General features: G+C 42.6%; 1 protein-coding gene across 3 annotated transcripts in view; it reads right to left on the reverse strand.

Annotated features, from left to right (window-relative positions):
* The window catches only part of cdh7a (cadherin 7a), a 118,322-nt gene that overhangs the window by 52,189 nt on the left and 42,663 nt on the right, over window positions 1–23,470 (reverse strand). For all 3 annotated transcript variants that reach the window (XM_030399059.1, XM_030399062.1, XM_030399061.1), the window contains exons 3-4: window positions 18,773–19,067; window positions 6,480–6,599 (exon numbers count right to left, since the gene is read on the reverse strand). In XM_030399059.1, coding sequence (XP_030254919.1) covers window positions 6,480–6,599; window positions 18,773–19,067 — 415 coding nt within the window. The remainder of the gene's footprint in view (window positions 1–6,479; window positions 6,600–18,772; window positions 19,068–23,470) is intronic.

Here is a 23,470-nt window from a genome sequence, read left to right on the forward strand (position 1 = left end):
ACAGTACCCACAATGCAACTAAGCCACTATCAATTACGAGCAATATATCAGAATACATGCCTGAACACACCTGAAGCCACAAAAAGGCTTTATGCTACCCTTTTCACATATGCAGTAGCACTCCTTCTGACCTGTAAACCCACTTTAACATGTAAAATTAAACTGTGTTAAGATACACTTTGATCCAAAAGGTTAGGTGGTGTTGAAATGAAGATAAATGTGGTTAAAATTCAATTTTTTCTGCACACCAAAGAAGTAAAAAGCTGTGCGGGGACATTCTGTGCTCTTGTGATTGACATATATTCAGCAAAAACCTCTATGAACCTCGCTAGATTCCTACCTGAGAGAAAAACTGAGAAAGTAAAATGGTGTCAAGACGCAAAGAAAAGTTAAATATAGGAGTCACTCTTAAGAATAAGACAGACTGGCATTTGCTGACATCTCTGCATCACGTCTCAACCCCAGTGCCGATTGTTTGTACAGTCACAGTATGACACGTAGCGCATATAAACTCCACTTAGCATCACAATCTACCGTCGGAGGATACAGGCCACTTACAGTAAGCAATCGTAACCCCAAAAAGCTTTTGAAATATCAACCTTGGGATTTAAAACTCCACTTAGCTTAATGAAAAACACGTCATGAGCCGAGGCTGTGAAAGTATGAGCTCCGGTCATTGAGCCGGATGGGTCTTGAGAAAAAAACATGACACGAGAGTAATGGGGACTTTATGGGGCAGACATGCTGTTTGAACATCACTTAAGTAAATGTCGGCTCTCGCTCTAATTGGTATTGGTGTCAGGGTGTCTCACTTGAGACTCATCGATGGGTTTGTGCGCAAACCTTGTTAAAGATCACTGAACAGCCGGAGGCAAGCGGTCAAGACTCGGTTCCGTCCCTGTTTTGGAAACTTCTGCCCAACGCAACATGATAAATGAGGCCTCCTTCTTTCATTTATTTATTTCAAGCTCTTCATCAGAATTTCAAGTAATCTTAAAGTAATCAAATATATGATAAGAAGGTCAGCTAGCAGATTTCATAAAGCTGTTCTGAAAGGCTTAAATCTCTAATAAATGAAGACGTTTTTGTTTTTTGTTTTGTTTATGCACTTACAAGGCTTCAATAGTATAATTAAATATTTAATTGACATAATTGTATTAATTGCACCTATTTTTTTTCTTTTTTTTTCTTATGTTATTCTCTTTTAACGTACAAATGTAATGTAATGTACAACATCGACTCTTAATATGGTCATGGAAGGGTCGGGATGAGGGGATATTGGTCTTTTGCTACACTTTCAAAAATATAGATGTAAAGATACTGAACAAAAATAACAAGTAGCCGAGATTAAAGAACTACTTTACTTATTGAAAGATAGAATTTGCATAAAACTGGGCTGTCTTTCCAGTAGACATATGTGAATATATTTTAAATTGGTGCTACATGACCAGAAGAAGCAGAGAAAAGGGCTGTGGTGTTTCTATTTTGCACACAAGGCAGAAAAACAACCAGAATGCACTGCACTGCACCAATAAACTCGGTTTTAGCTAATTGTCCATTTTGAAACAGGGGACAGTGAAGCAGCCAGCTGGTAACAAACAATATCATATTACAGCTAAATAGTAAATAACACACAATGATCAGGACTGTGGTTCTCTTTTCATCCTCACGATACAGAAACCATACGGTCACCACTTCCAGTTCACAACCTTTAACTTTTGCGAAAAATCTGATAAAATCTAATTAAATTAATGAGAAGAGAAATTCTAAATGAATGAGCATGATAATAATAATCTTGTTCGTACATTTTGTTTGTTGTGTTCATGTGAGAGGGGAACCAGAAAATATCCGGCCGGGTGTAATCTATCGTCTAATCCGGCTCTGATCGGGGGGATTTTTGCTGGCTGAACAACAGGTGATCCGGGTTTAGGCAGAATGGCGAGAAGTTTACCGTTGTTCATTCAGGCTACAGACATGGCAGTGATATAAAGCCGGTTGAAAAAACTCTGCACATTTCTGGCCTAACTATCTTTTAAGTGCGATAAATTGCCAAGTGACTTTGTGATAAATGTAATTAAAGAGCAGGACGCGCTGTGATTTTTCAGAAAATGTCACACAACTAAGCCACAAATAGAGACATAAATATAAAAGGCAGCGTGTTTGTTAAAAAAAAAAAAGGGACTACAGTGTTGAAAGTTGATGACAATGCAGGAGCTCGGGGTTTTTCAAAGGGAACCAGCCGAGCATTATTTAGCAGCATAAATTTTTATTTCCCCGAGGTAGTCCTTCTTGAAAGGTAACTAAATTAAGATGAAGACGAAGGTAACCGGGCGAGCACTTCCTAATATTTCTCTCAATTACAGTTGTGTCCCGTGCTCTTTTTTCAGGAAGCAATATAAGTAAGAAAAAAACAAAAACCCCTAAAAATAAAACTTCAAAAAACTTGTGTAAACCAACAGGGACTTCTCCGCAGTAATGATGCTGCTATGAAAGCCTCCAGGATTTCACCCCCTGACACGCAAGTTACTCCTCTATAAGCCGCCGCTCGACTCTATAGGTTGTTATTAAGGTTACTGCTGTCAAACAACGAGAACATGTCTTCATGCTTCCCTGCGTCCGGTCCCACACGGAGTCACACCTCCCCGACAGCCATCCGTGATATTCAATTCTGACACCGATATTGCATCTCATAACCATGAGATCCAATCACCTTCTACGTGGATGGAAAAGGGAGCCAAGTATAATCAGTCGTGGTCCGGCAGTGATGGGCAGCTGAAAGCCGTGGCGCTGGCAGGGGCCCAAGGGCTGTGTCTGGGTGCACATTTAGGTGTGTGTGTGTGTGTGTGTGTCTGTGTGTGTGGTGCTTGTCTGACAGGTTAATAAACCTGCTGTTGTCCTACAGAGAGAGAGAACCACCGTGGGATTTATCTGTTAGCTTAAAGTTTGAAAGCTTAAAGCTACGCAACTTAAATCACTTGGTAAACATACTTTTTTTCCCCCAAGATGATATTTTTTCTATCAACATGAGACTGTTTTCATCAGAAAAACAAAGTAAAACAGCTTATTATGAACTGTGTTTACGTTTTTTTGTAGAGTAGAGAGCGAAAAGTCAGTGGAGTGAGGAGGTCGGGGATGGACGGTCGAAGTTTAACAAGCACAGGACTTTCATTCAGGAGGCCGCTGAGACGGTGAGTTAACGTAGTACGGTGAGGAAACCAACGTCACATAATCTAAGTCACCGTCGGTACATTTGCAGCTGAAGACACAGTAGATCCGGCGCTTAAACTTGGCAAAACCAAACCAAACAATGGCTGTACAGTGACGGCCCGGTTCACCTGTTGCTCGTAGGCCGCAACGGCCATGTTGTTTTGAGAGTCTCTAACAACCAACAATCCATGTTATAGTCAAATCCGACAGCCTAAGAGGAAAATGAGCCCTGCTCAGTGTTTTTTAAATAATTTCGCTTGTGTCATTTGTCAAGAATTGTCCCTGTTGTTTTAATTTCGAAGATACAACTTATTTACAACTTACAACAGTATTTTGGACATTTTTTGATTGCACAGGCATCCGTGAATAAAAGTAATTCATGCTACCTTTCATGTGCCCAATAGCAGACAAAAGTAGCGACTAGCTAGCCCGATATTTCCATCAGGAGTTGGTGGAGACCAAAAAAGAGCATAAAGGAAAGTGAGTATTGGACTTAAATTCACAAATGTGCAAGCAAGCCAACTAGTACCTGTCCCTGCTGCTGCTGCTACTAACTTTGGAACTGCTACCTTTCAAGATATTTTCCTCCGGGGAGAGTGGAGACCAAATCAGTGCTGCTAAAAATCAAATGCAGCAGGAGTAGTGTTATCTAGTCTGCTATCTGTGGTTAACAGTCTGTGCTTAACATTTTTACATGTCGGTTTGACCGAACAGAAAACAAACACCAATAGAATTTGAGCCAATCAGGGGGTTGAAATGAGATGCATCAAATCAAGACATCCTCAAGCCAACTTGAAAATATTGAGAAAATGTGGTTTCAGTTCATTAATTGTTTAATGGATTACTTAAGCACAATATATGTAGACCTCATTAGAATATACTTTAAACTGTGTATTTTTATGATGTAAACATGACATTTTAAAATAGCCATCTGGATACTGATACAGTCCGTCTTTGGCTGAATTTGGGCCGAGCCGGCCAAATTACCAGCTATTTTCTGGCTTAAACGATGCCTACTAAAAACAGGGACCAGATTTATCAACACCCAATAACGTGCGGTGCTTGATCACCAGCTGAATTAATGGCAGGGAGGAACTGAGAAAAACACGGGAGCACAAATTCTCCAGTTTCCAAACCAAACTCATCTTAAAGAAGGTGATTTAAACACATTAATTAGCCCACGGAAGTTTTCTAGCTTCTGAGGAAAATCTAAGATTTACAGCCTCAGAGGCGTCCCAGTGGAGCCGTTGGAGCTTAAAGAGTATCCACAAGGAACTTATTCATTTAGAGTGTATAAAACATGTAAATGTTCGCCCCCAAAACATAGAAACATGGAAATGTTCCCCTAATGAAAGCTTCGGCAGGAGGCTTCATTAGTCGAAAGGTCTCTTGGAAAGTGAAAAACAACATATGAATCCTGTGAAACTGTGCAGACTTCACAGCCGAGTGTGCCGAAATTGTGATGCTCACAACATCTTCTCCTCCTCAGACACCTCATCCATAAAGCCAACGCAGTATGAAGTCGTCTCCTTTTATTCCCAGCTGCATTCATTTTTTTCCCTCCGCTTTCTTCCGGTGGTTAGGCTTATTGAATGTTTACAAGTGAACCTCGCAGGTCAGCGTGCCATCTTTGCCGTCGCTTCCCCCCCCCGTTTCCTATTTTCTCCGTCCGCCCGGGTGTGAAAAATAAACGACATAAATCCCTGCATTGCAGTGGGCTTTCACCAGTTCATGAATTGGAGCTATACATTCATAAAAACCTTCAGCATGTGTGTATGTGCCGCTCGCCAAAGCAGATGATGAAGGCTAATATTTTGGGATGGCCCATATTTTTCTGTTTTCCCCGCAAGAGCACTTTGCATCGAGTAGCCGAGCCTCGGCAGGGCAGTGGCTAATGAGCCGGCTATGAAGATGCAGCGAGGACTGCCGTCGCACTTCTCAGGATGAAACGGCCCACAAGTCAACAAACTACCTCACATCTCGTCTCACAGTTCGTCTGAGCTTTTTCTCTCTCTCTCTCTCTCTCTCTCTCTCAGGCTTCTTTTTCTAACTGTTCTCTAATTTGATTGCTGTTATGTTTATTGCGCCGAGCGACGACGGAGCTTTGGAGCTGTCAGCTGCTGTCTTTGAAAATTCAGTGCTTTAATTTGTGGATCGCGAAATAAAAGCGCTGTGGTGTTTTTTTTGTAAATGTCGGCATCAAGGCACTTAAGTGTGGTGTAAATTCCGGCATGACCGCAGCTTAAAGCCACACTATGTAACTTTTGAAATAACTCAGGGGTTTTGCTGCTGCGATAGCTTACGGTGCCTAATGGGCTAGTGCTCATTGTTTCAATGACCCATTATTCTGAAATCCCAATAGTCCAAAAAATGTCCCATTGGACTGAAAGCCCATCTGTCCAACAGCCAGTTATCCTGAAACAAAAAAAAATAAAAGCCCTCTGCTCAGACGGACTGTTGTTCTGAAAATACACACTGTCCCTGGAGATTTTCCACCTAATATCATAGCAAATTTGTTAAATGATGGAAAATACAAGTCCAGAATCAACTCGGATGGCACTCAGTAGAGCGCATACCTCCACCAAAGCCCAGCAATCCCCTTGAATTTACTCGAGCCTAATCCAATATCAAACTCAATTTAAACCACACAAAACTGCTGAAAGGAAACCTATTATGTTTTTCTCATTCTTTTTCCTTTCCTTCAATGTTCCATATTTGTTCTCAGATCTTAAAAGTTCAAAAGGTTGAAGTCGGTAAAAGCAGGAGCTCCTTTCTCCCACAGACAACACTGCTCCTGAAACGCCTCGTCAGCAGTCCGGCCTTTAAATCCGTGACTTTGTGACATCACAATACGTCAAACATTTGCAGGATTTATGCAGATATGCACGGTTGACGTGACGCTTCAGAGCTGGCAGAGCAGACGGGAGACACGGTTAGCGTTGCTGGCTCAGGCTTGTGTGAGCTGACCAACCAGAGCAGACTGGGTTTCCAGGAGGCGGGCCTTAAAGAGACAAGAGCCAAAACAGAGCTGCTGCACTGGATGGTTTAAGCATTGAGCATGTAAAACCTATTGTAGTCGTTACCAAACATTATGAATAAATTATGAAGCTGAAAATAAAACATGTCCTTTAACCAACTGAAGCTCTCCAGATCTCAGACCTGCATCAAAATATACTCACGCATAGATGACAGCTACCTAAATACACCTTTCAGGCCATATCAGTGCGTTAAAAAAACCTCCATCGCTTTTGTTTAACACCTGCTGCACCAACCTGTCTTGGGCTCCACAGAGAAGTAGGGCTGTCCGTGGATGATGCTGTACACCACCCTGGCGCTGTTCCCGTATGTCGGATCGTCCGCGTCGGTGGCCGCCACTTGCACAACCATCGTTCCTGCAGGCAGAAAAAAAAAACAAGCTAAATGTGGAAAAATAGTCATCGCATCAACAGCGGGCGTGACCGATCCTGCTTGAAAGCTGGGAAAAAAGAGGGGGGAAGCGATGAAAATGTAACTTCTGAGGCGGTAAATAATCTCATTAGACATCAGTCATTACGCTGTCTTCCTCTTTTGGGACTGGTGTTTACTTTAGTTTTGTACCGAGTTCAATGTTTACACAAAATCTTAAGCGTTTTGAGTTTAACAGTGTTTCACAGAAAACCTCCAGCAGCACCAGAGGTGCGACGCGAGCCGCTCTCGGGCCCTCAAACGCTGCGCAGCAAACAACACTTCCCCTCGTTGGCGTCATTTGCAGGAGCGCCACGGAAAAATATGTAACCGTAACTCGCAGCCTTAAGAGAGGTAATTTCTGCTGCCATTGTTTCCGTTCGCCTGCCGCAGATCAGTCAGGAGCATCTTTTTTTCCGGCAAACTTCAATCTGTTGCTTCCAATTCGCCAAATGGGCTCGAGCCGCAACACAAGCTGTGCTGTGCTAAAGAGGCGTTTCACCAGCACCGAACAAGACAAAGCCAAATTATCATGCGTCTCACATCACACCGATCCCCGAAACTGCTAAGTTTTGGGGTTTTTTTGTTTCAGAAAGAGTCAAAGAGTTTGAATATGTCCTCCAGCGATGTCATAGGAGGAGACTGTCTCTTTGTCTTTCACTAATTAGGGCTCAATAACACTCTGTAGAATAAAGAATTTTATGACCAAAGTAGAGAAAGGATACAGTTGGGAGTTGGGAAAAGGACTTTTTCCTTCAATTTCTCACTTTTTCTTTTTATTACTCGTTCTCATTTATTTTCCAGTTGAAATCTCTGTTAACATGCACAGATGGTGGACCATCCAGTTTCTGATTTAGGGTCCCTAAACTGCTTCTGTCTGTCTGCAGAGGGCAAACAATTTAACCATGAAAAGAAAATGATATCTGAAGGCGAGAGGCACGGATACAGTTCTGTTGAACAAACATATCGAGTGTAGTTTAGTTTATGATGCTCGGTGAAAGGCCTCCTCGTTTAGTGAAGTATTCCTCGTCTTTTGGGGGGAATTATACGATCTTGAAGTGAAAAGTTGTTGTTCTTTTACTGGATCGGAGGGAAATGGTCAACTGAGCCTCAATCCATTCAGCACAACACATAAGATAAACTCTCTAATTACCTCACATAAATACTTAATTAACCCCTGAGAACATTCACACTTTAATTAGGAATAAAAGTATTTGGTGTGGTTGCCAGACATCCCTTTATTTCTGCACAAAATGGTGAAACCAAAACCCCCTAAATATAAACCATAATTTGAAAAAGAGTCTTTAACTAAGTATGATATCAGGGATATACAGCCTTTCCTTTAATTTACACTTTAATTTGAACTATTTGACATATCCCTTAATTATCATTTCAAGGTGTATTAAGATATATAAGAGGTTCATAGAAGGCAAAAACTAATCTAGGCACTGGATTAACACCTTAACACCTTAATTTGAAAACCCATCATTTAATAAATCAAGTAGATTTCCAAGGGTGATTTTCAACTTAATTTACATGTAAATTTGCTGCTGCTAATACTTAGACGAATGTGATATCGAGCCTATATTGCTATTGCAGCTCCCTCCGACACTAAATCTGCATAGCAGTGCCACCGCTGGTTTCCACAGACCGGCAGACGAGTCAACCAGCTTCAGTCCTCTTCTCTCACTGGTCAGTTTTGCTCCATTTTGCAATATTCTATTATTCTATTATTCTAACTCAAATGTGTTGTTATTATACAATGTGGTATTGAGACCCATCCGACATGCCACTGTAAGAGACAAAACATGATTTCCCAGAATCAAAGATGGCCGTTACATAAACCTATAGAATCGTTACATCATCCAGGAAGCTCCCATGTTCCTATGTTTGGTAACATTGAGGTTATTGTTGAAGAAAAAGCTTAAATAGGAAAATAGAAAAGAGAAAAAAACGCTTGTACTTATAGAATGGAATTGTAATTGTGGTCGAATTACTATCTGCTATCGTCAACCACAAAGCTGGCAGGTAAGATGGCAGCTAAGCTAATGTAGCTAGCCAGCCACGCTTAGCATTGACTAATGTTTGTAGTTGTTTTAACCTACTGTAAGGATAAAATGTTGGAAATTAAAGCTTCTGCAAGCCACTGACGTGATTTCTAAGTGTCATGGGCTATTCATTCTTTATATCATGTTCACATTAGCCATATTTTTGTTACCTGACCATCATATCCGGAGGTGGAGGTGATGGTGGTGGAGTTTCAACATTTGTAAGGGTGAAACCAGTGGATATTTCTAAGGGGGACCTATCTGGACTTATGGCATAAAAATATATATTTTTGATGGGAAGTCGAGGCTTGATGCCACCAAAACTGTTATTAAAAGCCAAAACAAAAAAGTGTTGTTACAACATGTCAAATGATAACAATCAAAACCTTAAAATGCCAAGTTCTGACATATCTGTGGTTTGCAAATACATTTATGACATTTATTCTGGCAAGTACGTTGAGATCTAAAAACCCTAACCAGGAACAGGGGATAATAATTAGCTACAGGCTAGCTCGACGCCCGATAGGCTACAATATATCTGTCACACTGTAGGTACAAAGTCAGTTCAGTTAGCCACAATGCTAAAATATCTAACACAACACCATCGACCGGCTATAAGCTACTGAACCAAGACCCAAGCATCTGCAGCTCAGGTTTTAATTAAAAGCAAAAGAACTCAGTGTACAATATATGTTATATTCTGTTAGAGATCCAGTAAAGAATGTAACTATATAGCTGTATCACCTTAGTCCCCGTATAAAAACTGACAGCAGGCAGCAGAGCACTGCAGATAAAACCCATGATATAAAGCCTGATTTTGTTTTACTGCCCGGTAGTGCCCACCAAATCCCCAAACTTCCTCCCAGCTTACAAGAAGGAAATTTGTTTTCAAACTCGACTGTGAACTCTGCTGACAACTGACAACTGTTGTTTGTGCGTGCAGCACTGTATTGTCCTCTCCCACTCTCCCTCGGAGGCAGAGAGGGAGACATCAGACATGACTCCTTATGCACTCTCTCTTCTTTTTTTTTGAAACGCACCACCAGAACGCCGGCTGACGTGACTCGAGCCGACAGCCGCGGCGCTGGAAGGTAACGCGGAGGAGCGTTTGAAGATTTTTCACAGGGAAAAAACATAATCAGCGACAATCACCGCCAATCAGTTTCAATGGGACATTCAGTGCGGTATAAGTGAGCCTTGTTGCTCGTTTATTGGTCGCAGGTTCGACGCGGCTCGGCGTCAAAGAACTGATATCCAGCTGATAATGAAGAGGAGGAAAAGCCAATTAATTGATTACGTGTCAACACCCACTCTGATTCAGGCTGTTTCCTGCCCGTAGACCGAACGTCAGCGTCGGCCTTAAAGCTGTGCCGCCACACTCGGCGGGCGGTGAAATCATCAACAGCAGACATTGTTGAAGTAACCTTGAAAAAGGGAAAAGGCACTCTTCTCTCCACGAGTGGGCCTCTTCCAGCTGATGTTCGAGTATTTCACTTTAATTGCTCGCTGTACATATCCGGCCGAAGCCTGAGTACATATTGTAGCATCCGACGGTAAAGTGCTGTCTTACAAGTTGGGGTGATATTTTTTTTTACTTTTGAGGAAAACACCCCAATAAAAATCTCACTTTCCTACATGAGATGTATTTTACAAGCTTTTACAGAATGAAGTGATCATGGAAATTGAAGATTAGAGTCCCCCGTTCTGGCCGTAAAAGCAGAATTAACAGGCTCTGGCCCTGGATGTGAACAATATAATAGAAGCTCCGGGTGAAGCTAGAGAAGTTATCGCCGGGCCCCGGTTGTGGAAGGACACCTAGATTATATCATCACCTCTTAGTCATGACAGGTTATATTACAGGTAGTTTAAAACGCCAAGGTCAAAAGATGACTGTGTGAAAAGAGAACCCGGGCGACGTCTAAATCTCTATTACAGGGTTGATAGTTAAAATCACAGCACGCGGCGCTCGGCCCGCGCGGCCGTAAATTAACATTCAATATGGACTGAGAGGGAGCACAGCTTTTAAAGGCTCATATATATATGTTTATTAAATTTTTTGCTCCATCCTCAGGTTGTTTGCCCTGCGAGTCCAACAAACGCGGCGTTCTCTCACAACATTGTAAGAATGAAAGGTACTACCAGCGGAGGGGCTGAGGCGGGATGTCAGAAAAGCTGACAAAACAGCCTGAATAGATTCTTTCTGCTCCGCGAGGCTGTCATCTGCTACTCAATTTGCCCCCTCGTCTGTGTCCCTTCAGCATTTGTCCATCCTCATTGAGGTGATGGATCCGATCTTCACATTTCACTTTCTTTTATTTTTTTCTCCTCTTCTTTTTTTTCCCCCCTCCTTATTCCCGGCAGCTGCGTACAAAACAGGTTTCCTAATCAATTCCGCATCCTGGGTGAGCAACTGTCATCTGCCAGTAATGAAAATAAATGTGGCGTGCTTGATATGAACCGGGAGACAGGTATTCGTCAGCCGCGCGCGCCGGGGCCGCGTCCGACCGTCAAGAAACAATACGAGCGCGCGTCAAAATGCAAATCCGACGGCCTGTTTGTTTTTGAGGAATGTGACTTCTAACTTTATTTTTTTTATGAATACGAAACTCTGTATGTAAATACATTGTCACGCCGCTATAGAGAAACCTAATCTGCGACTTGTAAATTGAACTGGAACACGTGTTATATAAAAAAAACAACAATATTAAAAACAATAAAACATCCTGTCTGAAGCCGGCGGTTCTGCTGTGCCTTCATGAGTATTCAGCGCTGCCACCGTTGATTAAGTTGATTATATTCATGCACATTCACACCTGCGCCCCACTGTTTCACATAAGCAGGGATTATTGCTCCGACTTCGATTGACTTTTATTTGCAATTGCCGCCTGCAAACGAATTACAGCAGTTTTGAGGGGAAGTTACTAACTGCCTGCTGCCTTTATGTGTTTCTTTTTTGCATTTTCAGCATCAAAGGTGCGCCCGTCTAATCTGACGCACGCCAATTCAGCTGGTTCGCCACACAATTAAGATGCCTGTTGTATTTATCTCGCCGCAGCCTTTTAAAACGGGGCACAGTTTTGTCAGATGATTGCTGAATAGCTGATGCTATAGATGGCTGTAATTAACAGAGTAGAGTAAAAAGGGGAGGCGAACCAGAAAGAGAACCTGTTGTTTGCCGGCTGCCAATGAACCCCAGAAAACAGGAGGGAGAACAAGGTGAAGAAACAGATCCAGCTGCTTTGGCCTTCTATGATGGATTGTAGGAATTTAAAGGGATAGTTCGGGTGTATTGATGTGGGGTACTTATCCTCAGTCAGACTGTCAGCGCATAGCATTGAGCATTGTACTGCTAAGCGGCACCGACAGCAAGACGTATTGATTAGTACACCGACTAGGAAGAAGTACCTCATGCAACTCCAACTCAAAAGACCCAAACTATCAGCTGAAGGTGGGGAAGCAGTTCTGAAATGAGATAGTTGATTGTTGAGTTTCAATCCGAAGTGTTACCGAAGCTTTGTGTTGGAATTTGAACTCAAAGCCGACGTCATCATTTGGGTCAACTCCAACTGCCAACGTGCCGTCCACTAAATAACAAGATCCTTTTAGTAGCCAGAAATAAAAGTCCTGCACGAGTAGTAGCCTTCATCTGAATCCTTGATTGAGTATTTGCTGGAAGACGACAGAGGAAATTTGAATCCGAGTTGGAGAGAAGACTTCAGACCGTCAGTGGCAAAAACACAAACACTTTCAGTCTACGTGACGTTCACGGCAGAGTTGCCCCAAAGGATTACGTTACGGCTGCCAGCCGAGGCTCTACTGGACCGAGTCCAGAACATTTGTTAGGTTTGAGTCATTTAAACACCAGAACATGTAAATATATGTCTCAGTTTTAAAAAAACTTTTAATCTGGGAGAGGCAGTTCTATGGGAACATCCAGGAGGGACACCACAGTTTTTTTTCCCTCGGAGCAGAAACAGCTGATCAGTCGGGAGATTTAAATGCTCACTATTGATCAAAACCTTTCCTGAAGGAGGTTTTCTATCACCTGCTAAGTGCATTAACTCTTTCTGGAGAAAGACAGAAATTGCCTCAAGCGTGCAGGAAAACCTTCAGAAAGTTGTTTTTAAATGTTGACGTCTTAATTCATCTTTTTGTTCAAAATGCACATAAATATACATTTAACATACATATAATCGATTAAGAGTTGGTGATGGTGTTGGTGTACTGGGCTGCATTATATTCAGATGTGTTTCAAATATGCTGCAGCCACTCGTGTTTGCATATTAGGAGGACAAGAAACTGAAAACACCTGATACAAAACCTGAGTAATGACCATCTAAATGTGGAAGCGTACTTAATAAAGTGGCCACTGAGTGTATATTCATAACCCGCTATCCAAAGAGGACTCGACGTGACACTGACGCCTGCACCTGTGACGGGAAAAAAAATAATAATTTGAATCGACTTTTCCTAAACCGGAACACCTTTCTCATTTCCAGAATTAAATGACTATCCCCATCCTTGATCTCCGGTCTCATGAATTAGACAGGAACAATGACAGCTGGATATAGGACTTGGCGAGTAGTAAATTCAAAAGCCGTGGCCTTGGGTTGACATTACATTCTCTATGCTTGTAATGAGCCCTCAGACTGCTCCTTTGGCCCCGTCGCTGTGCAGCCGGAGAGAGCCAAGACCGCCGATTGTCACACCTCCAACTGTCCTCGAGCTCTCCCGTCCTTTTTATTTGACGTCCCCGTCGTGATTAAGACAAAAGCCCTCGGAGATCCCCGGGCCATAAGGTCTCCGTGTGTATGGACGAGCCCTGCCTCTAATTACTTTAATTAATTAAATTCATGATTTCCTCTAAATTGAACCCATTCATCAGCGCTGCAGAGCTGTGACCGTTAATGATTTAAAGACATCTATAAAGGAATTATTGAGGACAAGAGGTGCTCGGCCCGTCCCCGTTCTTTACTGCATTGATAATTGCTTTGAGTAGATATTTACAGAGAGGCGATGCATTATTCTCCCCTTGCTCCCTCAACTTGTGACGAAGACCTTCACAGGAGCTGGCAGGGTAAATAAAGTGGCAGAGGGTGACCCTGCGTCGCAGCGCTCGTGGTGTGAACGCATCCTCCTCTGTGGTTGATGTACCGAGTTGCTGTCTTATCTCGGGTTGGACACGAGACTCCGAGCCCTTGTACTCTAATCCTCTGGTTCCTTAAGCCTGAGCTCTGAACCCCCCGTTGACAGTCGGCTGTGTAATCCTTCAGAGATCTCCGTGCCTGTGTAGTAAGCAAAGCACTGCTTCTCTTGGAACGACTCCCACTTACACTGCATGCCTGCCCGAAAATGTTCGTTTTGACTTTGAAGGCTCTCAAAAAGCCATAAACACCTTTGTTTTCACTCATTTCCATCTGTATGGTGCCGCGTTTGCATGTTTGAGGCACTGAGGGCGACGCTGACGTGCAAAATGAGCGATTTTGTTTATCGGTGTGAAATGTGATGTGCTTTTATTCTGTAAAGCCGTGAAATTAAAAGCGACTCTAATCAACTTTGCAGTGATACGGAGCTTTATAGCGTCGCACTGTCGCTGGGTTTTACAGGGTCGTCTCCAGCAGCAAGAAGGAACCAGTTTCCTGCTAAAAATCAATATAAAAACCCAACGTGTACTAGCCGCCCAGCACCGAACCATGAGCAGACGCAGTTCACGACTAGCTGGTGAACGCGGTGGTGCAATGAGCGGCTGAAGCGCGGGATATTTCTGTGGGTGGAGACCAAATACAGAACAAAAAGAGAGATGACTGAGCAGAGGTACGATTTGAAGAAACCTGATCCGATAACTCAGGTTTAAAGAGCAAATTAAAGGATAAGTTCACCAAAAAATACAAATTCAAGCATTATCTTTTCACGCACGCGTGATGGAAAGTCGGTTGAAGTTACGTCATCAACAAAACAGTTCTGGAGCTTCACAGCACAGGTGACGTAGATGGGGACTTCCATACAGTTCGTCTGGCGTGATCCAAGTCTGCAGAAGCCCCGAGATCCCAAATTGACTTTGAGAAGACGTTTTTAACGACCTTTTTAAAGCCGAAATCTTCACTGTAGCTGCTGAGCTAATGGTATTAGCTTACACTCCACTAGCTAAGTTGTTGAACGAGCTTGACCGAGCACCAAGGGTGTAAATAACGTCTTTTTCAAATCAATTCTGGATGTCTGGGCTTCCGAAAAATTGGTTTACACCAGACTAGCTGCATGGAGCCAATTTACATTTGTATTTTTGGTAGTTTCTTTTTTCCTTGCGTCAACTCTTTTAGCTCAGTAGCTAGAGTAGAGATTTTGTCTTAAAAACAGTGCATAGGTATTGTCTTTTCAAATCACTTTGGGATCTTGGGGCTTCCAGAGACTTGGAATCAGTCCTGACAAGCCGTACGGAGACACTTTATGTTTTTTTCTGGTATCTTTTCAGAATTCTATAATGCTGTTTTGCTGTGAAGCTCCAGGGATGTTTTGTGGACTGCGAAACTTTACCCGACTCTCCATCCACATGTGAAGTGAGCAGATAATGACTACATTTCCATTTTTAGGTGAACTTAACCTTTAATGTCCTGTTTTGCGCTAAAACACACCCATAACTTATGCAACAATATGTATTAAAAGCCAGAGCTCACTCTCCCTCCACCTCCCCTCAGCTACCGCATGTCCAGTGCTATACGAGGCCAGTCGACTGACATCCAGATCATTTCTGTCTCCATCCCATCAGTCAACACTCACTTGTGATTAGACCAAAAGCTCCCAGCATGCCTGGCAGCGCCTCGGGAACCCCTCGGAGCAAGTTAAGGGTGCCTCTGCCGCTCTGTTGAACGGATGGAAATGTGTTTGTCTCTGAAACACATTTCCGAGACATTTTGCGCAGAGAGGTACCTGTAAGTGCCGGCGAGTGGCGACCAGTGAGTCTAATTTGTGGAAAACATGCCTTTGGCCTTGGTGCCTGATTCAGACCTTAAGATTGCTGCAGTCCATTTTTTGGGTCACTCATCAACATTTCTGAGCCTGGAGGTCTGTGCTGGCATATGTGCGGTGATAAATATGTAAATCAAGACATTAATTCAGACCTCACATTACAATACACTGAGTCAGACTTAGAAAACAGCATGAAACAGCATATCGACAGTGTTTTATGGTCAGCGCCACTCATTTCCTGTTGACCAAAACGGTAAAACGGGACGATCTGTAGCACAAAAGAAGAAGAAAAAACGATAAGATAACCTGAAACAACTTAATTGAACTGATAAAATATTTAAAGTGCCATATAGGGAGTATAATGGCTGATCAATGTGGAGGTCTCCATCTCGTTACAGCGGCGTTTTCTATATACCTGCTGTGTTGGAAAAGCCTCTGGATGTTGTTGCGGCTCATTTGCATTTACTCGCATTTTAAAGCTGGAGCGTGACCCCGTCATAAACCTTGGAGGAAATCTTGACCATGCAGCGAGAAGCAGCCGGTTTAGAGACGGGGGGGGGGCTCCTGATAGGATGTCTCCCTCCAGGACCACATTTAAAAAAACAGACAGATAGAAAGAAAAATATCTGCGGTAATGAATGTTAATGTGATCAACAGAATATGAACTGACAACTGCAGCTGTATAATGGTTCCAGCCATGCCAGAGGAGTGGATTTATATGGCAGGTCAGCTCCAGCAACACTGTGGGTCCAGACTGAAATAATTCAACAGCTACGGAGCGGAGAGACGTTCATGGTCACCTCTTAATAATTTGTCGAGGACTTTGGTGGTCATCTGACTTTGTGAAATCATGTTCATCAGGACAAAACACCTGCAAGACATTTCCATCAACTTCACTTTATGTTTGTTGCTAATTAGCAAATTGTGGCGCGCTAACGTGGCAAAATAACGGCGGTTACCATTTTACGTTAGCATGATTTCTTGCTTAAAGCGCTGCTGCACAACATGGCTTCAAAACTATAGGGGGCCGAGTTCAATGAGGCACTTTTATCTGGTTCAAAGCAGCAGGCGCTTCTTTGAACACGTCCAGCTGTCCACAAAAGTTCAGACACAGTTCACGACTAGCTGGTGAGCACAGCGGCGCAGTTAGCAGCTACAGAGCTAGATATTTATCTGGGTGGAGACCAAAAACAGAACAAAAATAGATCGATTATTGAGGCAGAAATATGATTTGAAATTAAAGCTAATGTTCTCAAACCCACAAAAGATATTGTAAGATTACTCGCTAACTGCTGGTACACAGAGACCAGCAGCATGGGTTTTCTTCTTGCACGTGTAAGATGTGAAGGTGGTTCGTCCCGCCCTCCTCGGCTGTGATTGGGCGGCTGAGTTAAAAGTGACACTGGCAATATTAACAAGTCATTCTGCTCAGACGGTTTAGCTGCACGCTATATAAAGTGATGCAACAAGATGTGTTAACACGCCCCAAATAGTTTAATCAGAATATAACTGGCATTTTTAATTCTGATTTTCATCCTTGCAGTCACTCCCCTCCCCCACGCTCACTTATAATTGCCTGCCGTTATCTGGGATATCAGTCGCTCACATCAGCCGGGCACATCCGTCCAGCAGCACAGCGACACACCTTCACCGTTAGCCTATCGCCTCGCTGCTGTCTTTTTAATTATTTGTCCCCTGCCCGCAGTTCATTCATGCTGCTGTTTTTGCGAGCGCCCTCCACCTCCCGATCACAGCCCGGCCTTCACGGCGTCGCCAGCTTCATCAGCTTCATCGTTATCAAACACCACCGACACCAGCGTCAGGACTCAATGGGAGGTGTTCTCCTCGCCGCCGCCGCTGCTGCAAAAATCTCCCTGTCGAGTCTGAGCGCCAAAGTCTTTCTGACAAGACTCATTATCACATGTCATCTACCATACAAAACATTTGCTTTACTTCACTCACCAGTCGCTCCTGATTGACATGCAGTTAGTGACAAGTGCAGCTTTTTTTTTTGTTTTTTTTTACCCAAAGTGGAACATTTTTAAACTGTCGGCAGCCGAAATGAAAACCCCGAGAGTGGAGCTCTACAAACCGCCATTTGTAGAGTGGAAATACACAGCACTTACATTGCAAATAGAAACATTTTTAATGGACACAGACCTTTAATCATACTTACTACCTAATTAAGTGTGTGATGGCTAAAAAAAAAGAGGAAATTAAGTGTTGTTAATTACACATTTTGTCCATATTAATCACTCTAATGGATATAACTTCTAGAAGTCCTTATTGTTTAGAACCACCTTCATGTTTTAACACATGGTTTGGTTTTGACACACAACTTGAACAGTACAGCTGTCGGATAATCTGATCTGAACACATGCGAAGCTGCTTGCTACTGGTTTTCTATACATATCTAACAATGTAGACTTTTTTGGGCTAAAAACTTTTTACCGTTTGAAATTCAGGGATTTCTTTAATATCGTCTTTTATACTTTCTTGTGTTTCCTTTTTCCTTGTGTTATTCTGCTCTCAATGTCTTTCGTGTTGTACTTTGAATTTCTAAAGGAGCCACATGAATAAATTGTCTTGCCTTGTCAAAAGTTCCAAGGCCGCCTCGCCAGTCCAATCTTTGTACATCATCATGCCTTCAACAACTGAATCGAAGGTTTATGAAAAATCCCGAGACCAAGGTTTCACGCATTAGCATAGAACATTAGTGGAAAAGAACAAAGTAGCCGAAAAGTCCTGCGTGTTGCACAAACCGCAGCAGTTTAACCCGGGCCTCGACCGGCGCGCGGAACCTGCTGCAGTTTAAATAGGGCCCGATGTGATTCGCTGGTATTGAGTGGTACAAAGCGAACGCGCTGGATTTCAAATTAATATTGCAAAACCTCCCCCGTGACCTGAAGACTGAGAGAGATGAAGACGAATTCAGCGAGGTGGAAAATGATCAGATGCAGATGTTGGAGCGAGGGCAAGTCAAAGAGAAAGTGTGAGCGCGAGAGAGAGAGAGAGAGAGAGAGTGAGCGGAAAAGGATGGAAAATATGATAATAATTAAAAAAATGGAAACTGATATTGGATTATTTTAAAGACTAATGGGGAGACATACCCAAGGGTGACATCTCCGGTACCCCTGCCAAGTACGGCCCATCAAGAAACTTTGGCTCATTATCGTTGATGTCCTGGACCTTGACCACGAATTCAGACCTGGGCTCCACGGGTATGTTGGTGAGTCGGTCTACGGCTTGAGCTTGGAGGGTGTAGTAAGCTTGCGCCTCCCGATCGAGGCGCTTCGTGGCGTGGATGTCTCCCGTGTTCTCATCAATGGTGAAGATGGAGGTGGCGCCCTCGCCGGAAAGCACATACTTGACCTTGCCGTCTCCTTTGTCCACATCTGAGTGTAGCTGTTGAAAGGAAAAAAAGAACATCAGATTAAAGGATGCTATCAAAGAAAATAAAAGAATCTGGTGGGAAAAACAGACTTTTTTATGCTTTAGTTGTGATGCCAGACTTGAGAATGTCTTGAGGGCTTCTGTTTTGTTCAACTATCATTTATTAAAAACTGTTGACACCAGTGAGGTTGTTGCCTCGCATTATGTAAAAAAGCTTAATTAATCAAAACTGATTTTAAACTTGGCTGTGCTTCGGCACATTTAGTCACTCTTCTTATCCAATAAAATAAAGAAATACCACGTATTACACTCTGATAAAATATGCACATGTATTAACTATTCAATATTTATGCCCTATGAATTCCACTGTCTTTGCTGATATGTACACAAGCGCGACAGGCAAATACACATCGTGTTTATTGGACAAACATCTGAATCAGATCAGAAGATCAAAAACATGAACCGTTTATGCACGAATTAATTACGCTACAAAATCGCATCCCGATTTGCATTTCGCCACAAATAATGGAATGAAATCTTTCTGCAAAGCCAACGTGACTGACTGACTGATGTAATGGTCGCAAATTATGAAACTACACATTTTCCATTAACCAATAACTAAATCAAGCCAAATAAAAGAACATAAAACAGCTATTAAAAATGTGCTCGAATAAATTAAAGAACGAAGGGCGCTGTTTTCTCCCGTTTTCTGTCTAGACAGCCATTATTTAGAAAGTCAAGATGAAATGCTTCGTCCACATTTTGTCATTATGAATAATTATTTCTGTCCGAGTGGAGACTACGCTGCATGTTTGCCGTCTTTGCTCAAATAATAGTGACTTAAGTTGCAGCCAAACCACTACTTAAAGCTGCAATATGTAAGAATTGGCCGGCTGTGAAATTCATACTCAAAACAAATAGGGGGCAGCATATCGCCAGAGTAACCGCTAACTGCTGCCAACTATAGCTGCTGATAACTGTTAGCAAGTTAGCTCAGTTAGCCACGCATCTAGTGGTCATGACTGGGCTAGCTGTTGCAACACAATACATAGATAAACAAATGTGTCTTTAAGGCCTCCCTCTGGAAAAACTCAGATCTGCTCTAATCACTCACTGGTTGTTTCTGCATTAGTTATGACTGAGGGTGGTTGCCAGGTTTGCATGATGCCACTGGATATTCTTAGAGACCTCAGGAAAATTTTCCGGTTTGTGGCAACGAACAACTGATTTATTTTATTTGACTTGAAGTCAGGACATCTGTAGCCGTGTTTGTGGTGCCAAAACAAGTAATTTTGGTACTTCTGTTAACTCTAACCAAGTGGTTTCTGTGCCTTAACCTAACCAGATCAGAAGCGTATAAAAGAGAAAATTGAGATTCAAGAAACGTAAAGTTGAAAGAAGTACACAAGTACACTGCAAACATTTATTCTGGCAAATAGGTTGAAAGTCCTGATAGCTTGTTTAAAGGCCCCGTCTCAGATAATGTTGTGTGCGTTTCTCTGCAGATTGAGCTCTTTTGATGTTTTCTCAGTGTTAATACAGCGGCTGGACCTTCTTTTGGATCAAGAGGACATGAATGTCTCATTTTCTACGATATGGGACTTTTAAGATCAGCCGAAAAAATACAAAGTGTGGCTTTATATTCGCCCACTGCAGACAGCAAAACAGATTCTACAGGTTTTTGCCTGAGGAGCTGAGGTCATAAACCAAGAGCCACGCTGTCAGACGAGTCCTTTTTAACGGCCATGTAAACCATCCTTCTCTAAAATTAGTGGCACGGCAAATAACAGTCGAGTTCACATCTTCTAATCAAATTTTTTTCAGCTCAAAGCATGCGGGCTACCACTATGAACTTAGCCAGAATATTAATAGGGGTTGTTTTAATGTTCCACACACACAGACACTCTGCGTCTACAAAGACAGCGCTACATCTTTATCATTGAACCGGCGTAGTCACTACAACAACCTCCTGCTTATTGTGGAGTTTTAATCTCGGGGGAGCGAGTCACGAGTGTAAAGATGACCTCAAGACCCCTCCTGAAAGACGACTCAAAAAAAGATCCTTGAGCATCTCTAAAAAAAGCACACTTGAAGCTCGTAACCAACCCTGAATAAATCCTGTTTGAAGTCAGAGCTGTCTGATGGCCATCAACCCCTTCAATGTGCCGCAACATCAGAGTGATCACACGCCGCCTCATATCTTAAGGGAAGGCCGATGTTGGTATTCAAAGATGGACAGATGGACCATTTTCAACTGTCAGCATTTAGCAGAGTGCATATTTCTGTCTTTTACCCCATCACCTCCAGCGTGACAAAACACCTCAATTAACAGCAGAAGCAGGCAGAGCAGGCTTTTAGCGTTTTTTTTTTTTTTTTTTTTTTTTTGTTTGTCAAGAGATGTTTTTCCCGATTCTCAATATTTGGCATTAAATGCGCACAGAACACAGCCTCAATTAGACCTCTACTATCCACACATCAATAGTGTTCTCAGTCTTCAAAGTGTTTTGAATCGTGTTGCCTACAAACCAATATTTAGTGAGGGCCAGGTGGAGTAGACAGATGGATGTCTGCTAAAAAAGAAATAATTTAACTTTTCCTTCTCGCTCGCAAGCCAAGCTCTCTCCGCCCATTGCACAAATGGCTTCTACAACGTACCAAGTACGCCGCCAATAATCACAGTGTTAACAGTGCAAACTCATGGGTTTGTCAGAGATTTCTCCATTGCACTGCCGAGCCTCATGAACAGGAGAACATCGTCAGCAAAGAGAGGCGGCGGGTACGCGCCATTGGAACGGCTCGTCAGAAGGACGAAGAGCTTCAGATTCTATGACTCTTTTGTCCTCGATGAATGAATATCTTTTTCTTGTTATGTGCACAACTAAGTGCAACACTGAGTTTTGTACACTTGAGATTTCTGACGTTGGTTGGACAACGTGACCTACCAACTACGTCAGAACCAACCTAGACACACACTCCACTCCTTGCCTGTACCTTGAGATTTTGTACCCTAAAGTAACAAACAATCAAGAAACTCATAAACACGGATGCTCATACATTTCTGCTTGAAATGCAAGCAGAGCTTTTAAAATGGTTCACGACAGGATTTATGTGTAATCCCACCACCACATGCATTTTACTGTCGTAAAGAAATCACATTAAATGCAACTCCCGCAGTCACTTTAGTACAAATGAAATGAAACAAGCAATTTCCCAATACGGCATCTTTGAACAACAAATTAACTTTCGCTAAATTTGTAGATATAAAATGGTTCTTCAGGAAACATTTATTTTTCTAAAATTTTTAAGACAAAGCTTTTATAACACGCCCCGGAAGGTTTTGCAGCTCGTTGCAGGCAGACTTTGCAAACACAGTATGCAAAAGGACTTCTGTCCAAGGTTCGACACTACAGTTACTTCAGGTTAACAAATGGGATACCTACACTCTACTCCTTGGCTGTGCCCCGGGGTTATGATAATTAACTAACTAATCTATACCAAGAATGTTCCTAAATCACTGCTGGAAGTGCAAACTCAGCTCTCGCCTTCGTTCAAATGGCTCCCGCGCACCACCCTTCAAGACGCTTTAAGGAACACTATTAACAACTTCGCAAGTTACCACATACGTGAACCGCAACATCAATGATCGCTGCAATATCTGTGAAAATGTACAGAGCTGATCAACTCTTCCGATAGCCTGATTGGAACCACATTGATCCTCCTGAACCTGAGGTTTGTCAATAAGTTGGAATCTCTTTGTCAGCACCCTTTTTTAGGCTGGTATGTTTCCAAAAAGAGAATATAGCACTGTTCCTAAACTCCACACTGAAGAGGTTTGTGTCTTGTGACAACCAGAGCCTTTTGCATCTCAAGATCATTTTCCACCTTCTACAAGCAGCATACATCTGCGGTGCCTTTGGACTACCTTGTAATCTTTGCAAGAACAATGATTAAGACGGAAAAAAAGCACAGGACAGGTTCTACGTCTTGAAGGTTTGAAAGCAGTTTGAGTCTAATTCCCAGTTTCGGGTCGGTATTCGGCCTGAAAAACTATGGGGTCAGAATTTTTATATCTCCGACCTTTAAGGAAATGTAAGAAGATTAAATTCCAGAGAGAAATTCTCCTCAGCTTTTAAAGAGGAGAAGAACAAAGCATCGCAAACATGATGGTTTGTGCACGGCCGAGGACAGGAAGGCACCACGGCGGGTGATTAAAACCAACCAGAACATCACTGGTACCCATCAACTGAGCATCAGTGATATCAACCCTGGTGTTGTAAAATTACTATCAAATAAATAGTCATTGGCCTCTCCCTTTCAAAAAAGCGTCAGGGACACGGCCTGCCTTCTCCCTTCTCGAGTGATCTGATGGTCTGTCTGAACCCCTGTGAAGCTACAGGATTTTATGTGCTTTCGCG

Source organism: Sparus aurata, chromosome 19 (genome assembly GCF_900880675.1).
Source record: "Sparus aurata chromosome 19, fSpaAur1.1, whole genome shotgun sequence".
NCBI classification, from domain to species: Eukaryota; Metazoa; Chordata; class Actinopteri; order Spariformes; family Sparidae; genus Sparus; species Sparus aurata.